Source organism: Crocodylus porosus, unplaced genomic scaffold (genome assembly GCF_001723895.1).
Source record: "Crocodylus porosus isolate Cpor-Errol unplaced genomic scaffold, CroPor_comp1, whole genome shotgun sequence".
Taxonomy (NCBI): domain Eukaryota; kingdom Metazoa; phylum Chordata; order Crocodylia; family Crocodylidae; genus Crocodylus; species Crocodylus porosus.
This window is the reverse complement of record NW_017728943.1, coordinates 13,712,078-13,716,825: the sequence shown is the minus strand read 5'-3', so window position 1 is coordinate 13,716,825 and position 4,748 is coordinate 13,712,078. Positions and strand designations below refer to the sequence as shown.

The window sequence follows — 4,748 nt, the reverse complement described above, 5'->3', positions numbered from 1 at the left end:
GGTCCCAGCGGGCAGAGCGAGGGCGCAGGGGCGGGGAGAGACCCGGGCTGCGACGGCGCGGCAGCGGCGGGGCCGGGATTTGTGGCGGGGGAGCACGTGGGGCTGCTGCGGCCCGGGGGAGGCGGGCAGGGCAGGGCAGATCGCGGGCCGCCGGCTGCTCTCGCCAGGCGGCGCCCAGGCGCCCCCTGCCCCTGCCCGGGGTGATTGCCGGGCACGCGACTTCCTGGCTGCGGGGGTCTGCCCCGCTGGGCGAGGGTGTGCAAGGTGGTGTAGGGGAATAGGTAGGGGGGAGGGGTGTAGTGTGGGTGTACGGGGTGTGGGTATAGGGGGTGCAAGGGGGTGTGGGTGTAGGGGGGTGTATGGGGAGTGTGCGTGTAGGGGGTATAGCGGGGTGTGGGTGTAGGGAGTGTGTGTGGGGCGGGGTTTATGGGGCGTGGGCGTAGGGAGTGTGATGCTTCTCCAGTGACACTTCCCCCTTGGGGTCGTTTGCTCCTGCGGCAGCCCGCCCCGGGCCGGCTTCCCCCTTGCCGGCCCCGCTCGGCGGAGCCAGGAGCATGAGCTTGGCAGAAACCGTGCCCGCTGCAGGCGCGCGGAACGAGCGGCTGGCTGGCACTGACGCGTACGCCGGATTGGAACGCCAGCTCGCACTGTCACAGCAAGTGCCCAATCACCCGCCGCCAGCCCCCCGACAGCCAATGACAGTTGACTCGCGACCGGCCAATGGGGGGAGCGTTCCAAGCCATCAGCCAATCCGCGCCTGCGCTGCGAAGCCAACCCCATACAATGTTGTAATGCGGCTTCCGGCGCCCGAGCTGCTGCCGCGGGGGTGGGTAGGGGGCTGCCGGGCCGAGGCAGCGGGAGGCGGCCGACGAGATGTCTCGCTTCTTCCAGGCCCTTTGCAGTAAGCCCGGAGGGCGGGCGGGCGGCGTGCCCGTGAAGGAGGAGGACCTGTGCCACTGGGGCCTGGCAGGTCAGTGCTGGCGGCGGGGCCCGCCCCGGAGGAGGTGTTGCCTGTTTCCGGGCTCAGCATGGATGAAAGAATGTGGCTTGGGCTAGATCCGCCAGGGGCTTGCCGCCCAGGCCCCATGGCTTTAAGGGTTGAACAGTATTGAGGTCCTCGTCTCGGGGTGCTGCATGGAATCGTCCCTCTTTGACAGTCCTGCCTTGAGTAGGGGCCTGGACTAGGTGACCTCTTGAGGTCCCTTCCAGCCCTGCTCTCCTACATAACCGTAATGCACCTCGTGGGCCAGGTTCTGCTGTCAGGTAGTGGGTGGAGCTCCGAAGTAAAACTTCATTCCTTCAGTGGAGCTTCATTGGCCACATGAGATGGCCTGTAACCTCCCTGCAGTTGCTTAGCTTGCGTGGAACAGGGAGCAGAGGTTGTTTCTGTGGAGGTCCTTTGGAGCTGAGCTGCTGTAAGTGGGTCTGTTTAAAGGGAGACCTGAAATGAAAGAGGTATCCAAAATAAACTTATCTGCTGACCGATGTGAAGAAGGATGGGCTTCCCCAACCTGGGAGAAGGAAGAGGGTCTTGTTTTTTTAATGAAAGGAGAAAAAATACGCGCACATGTGCTGTCATCACTGCAAGGAGCTGGGGCAGAGTGGCGATCCACTGCATGCACGCCCCTGCCTGGAGCATACAGGCTGCAGATTGTGACTCTGCCCCAGCTCCGGACTACACTGTCACGGCTGCAAGATCCCAGCCTGACTGTAAAGCAACTCCACACCTTGCCATGCGCCCTGCCAACACTGCTGGGATGGATCTCCATGAAAACCCCTGCCTCATGCTATCACAGTGTGGCTGCTGGGGTCCCCATGGAAATCAGCCCCAGCTAGTAGGCAGGGGCTGCTGGGAAATGAAGTCCAGCCATCAGCCAGATCCACCATTTTGCCCATCCTTGGTATACATAGAATGCCAATTGCTTCTGCTGCTTGACTTTACTGCAGCCAGCTGTTGAGATCAGTGCAGGGGGGTTCTGGGGCCCTGCATCTCTAGCTGCTGACAGGTAAAACTCATGACATGGGTGCTTGTGCAACTGCCACCCCTGCAACTGCCACCCCTGCAGTTTTCACCCCACTGTGGTGTAACACATACATGTGACATGAGTTTTGCTTTCAAGAATTTGGGGTACAGTTCCCCCCAAACCCCTACACCTATCTCCTTAAAACTTGGCAGACATCATGGCCTCAGCAGGGGCTACCACCCCTGCAAGTTTCCTCTAAATCAGACAAAAAACAAAGTCATAGATATTTCATTGATTCCCCGTTATACCCTACGGCCAGATCTCCAAGGCAGCTCCAAAGCTTTGGACAGATCAAAGTGGGAACCTGGTCCAGAGCTCTGGATCAGATCCCTGGCATCCAAAGTGGCCGGATCTGAAGCCGAATCGAATAGCTGCCTACTCACACAGGCCTAGTGACTACTAGCTAAGTTGGGTTTCTCTGCTTTGCACTATGGTGATGACATAACCCTCAGTAATTTTTGCTCTGTATTTCATAGGGAGCATTTCAAAGAATTTGGAATAATGGCCATGTCTTCCACCTCCCAGTCTTGTGCCTTAACCACAGTAACATCCTTTATCCTTGAAGTAGATGGACAGTTTGTAATAAAATCACCTCCAGTTTTTTAACAGAAGACTTTTACTCCATCGCCTTCTGTGAGAGAGAAATTCTGAACTTTGCAGCATGCTGAGGAGGGGTAAAGCTGTGTTCTGACAGCATGAGGGCGCACAGCCCTCCAAGGAAGGGGATCATCAAGGAAGATGACACCCAAGCAATTTCCTTGTGTTTGATTTCTAGGAGGTTGTGGAACTGGTGCCTTTACACACCTCACCCACAGCAGTCCAGCATGCCAGGGAGGCAAGTTCCAAATCATTAAGGTCTTTCAAAGTTAAAATTAACACTTTTTGTTCAGCCTGGAAGCTTTTTGACAAACAGTGCAGATTGTAAAGCACTGTAAAATATTTTTTTGGCATGAAAGCTGACTTGATAGGTAGGCCTAATCTGCCCTGTGTTTCTACATCTGCAGGGTTACAGAATGCAGTGCCAAGTATTGTATGACAATTTTGTGAGCTTTACCAAGTCACTCTTGTGTTTTAGGTATTCAGCTACGTTCCTACCAAGTAGACGGAGTGAACTGGCTAGTACAATGCTATGAACGTCAACATGGCTGCATCCTGGGTGATGAGATGGGTCTTGGAAAGACTTGTCAGGTGCCTCTTTTCATTTCTCCGTCGACAATCAATTTTGACTATTTTTTGTCTTCCCAGTGTTTCTGCAAGAGGTAGGAAAGGAATTTCTTAAAGTTTATTTCGATTAGGATCAAATATTGATGTCCCTGAGAAGAAAAAGGCCTAAATCTTGATTTCTTCTGCTCTTGTTCAGTTAAAACACTTCTGTTTTTTAAAATAAAAGGCAAAATGATATTCTTAGGGGGGAAACTGCTGAGCTGACAAAACAACTTGCTGTGAATATGATAAGATGTTGCTTTTGTGACTCTCTGAGTAGATCATTTTACAAAGTTCAGTTTTCAGAGCAGAGATGGTTAGATTTTTATAGCTGTTTCATAGTCTTTCTTTTTCCTTGTCAAAATAAGCATTCCACTTCTGTTAAGAATTTGGCAAAGCGAGCCTGGCACGTTTCTTCAACTGACAGTATTCCCTGAATTTTAAGTGATATGCAAATTACTCATTTAAAATTAGCATGTAGTACATTGCATTCTTTCAACATTACAAGGGAAAAACATTTCTGAGTAGGGGACAGAGGGCTTCCAGATTAGTGATAGAATTGGACTGCAGCTGCAGTGTATTTGATAGACTCTTTTCCATAGTTTGCAGTGCTTATGGTCAGGGTTTTGCTATAGTGAACCTGTCAGGAACCAACAGCAAAGATGGTGTTGGAGGGAAGGTTTGTATTTAGATTGTGGGGTTTGGTTTGGAACTGCTTATTATTGACAACAACTCTTTTCTTTGTGTTCTAGACCATTTCTCTGCTTGTGTATTTGGCTGGAAACTTCATAAACAAAGGGCCATTTCTTATTCTTTGTCCTCTTTCTGTACTGAGCAACTGGAAGGAGGAACTGAAGAGGTGAGCCTTAGGATTATGATGCAGATGTTTGCTGTCATATCAGTGAGTTGCAACAATCCACTTAGCATATGCTTACACCGCTAAAATTAAAGGAAAGACACTGAAACATCAAGTTTGTGGCACAGAAGGGCACAGTTCACAGCTAATGCATGATTTTCTGTGTAACCTTGTGTACTGGGATGTCCCCTGAGGTAGGGTGCATAGTACTGGGTGACTCCTGGCACAGCTGCCCCCTACTTCTCTTGGCTTTTATTGTTAATTGTTGTAACCTCAGTGCTCTGGGGCAAAGGGCAAGGTCCAAATTAAACCTGCCCACACACAAGTATATTGACTGTATGTGCACAGATTGGGCAAGCAGAACACCATTACATCTGTGTGTGTAAGGCAGGCCTGTGTGCACTAGATCAGTTGATGGTGTGGCTATTATTTATGGGCTTTAAAACTGTGAGTGTTAGAACAAGAAGAAAAAGACTGCTTTTGAGTTGTGGGAATTTGCTGTCTCTCAGGAGGATGTGATACAACTGATCAGGCCATGAAGTGAACTGATGTAAATCAACAAGAATGTATTTATTGTAAGGCATGGCTCAGGGAATATACATTGCCATGTACATGAGAAGGATATTCAGATATTTATGGTGGGGTGAAAAAGTAAGAGAGAACTC

General features: G+C 50.8%; 1 protein-coding gene across 2 annotated transcripts in view; it reads left to right on the top strand.

Moving 5' to 3' along the window:
- CHD1L (chromodomain helicase DNA binding protein 1 like) overlaps positions 1-4,748 on the top strand; it is a 30,706-nt gene that overhangs the window by 111 nt on the left and 25,847 nt on the right. Inside the window, exons 1-3 of one of the 2 annotated variants that reach the window (XM_019548745.1) lie at positions 821-970; positions 3,100-3,212; positions 3,980-4,086. In XM_019548745.1, the coding sequence (XP_019404290.1) occupies positions 874-970; positions 3,100-3,212; positions 3,980-4,086 (317 nt within the window). In that variant the 5' untranslated portion in view covers positions 821-873. Of the gene's footprint in view, positions 1-820; positions 971-3,099; positions 3,213-3,979; positions 4,087-4,748 lie in introns of those variants that run through there. The other variant, XM_019548746.1, reaches the window with a different exon arrangement.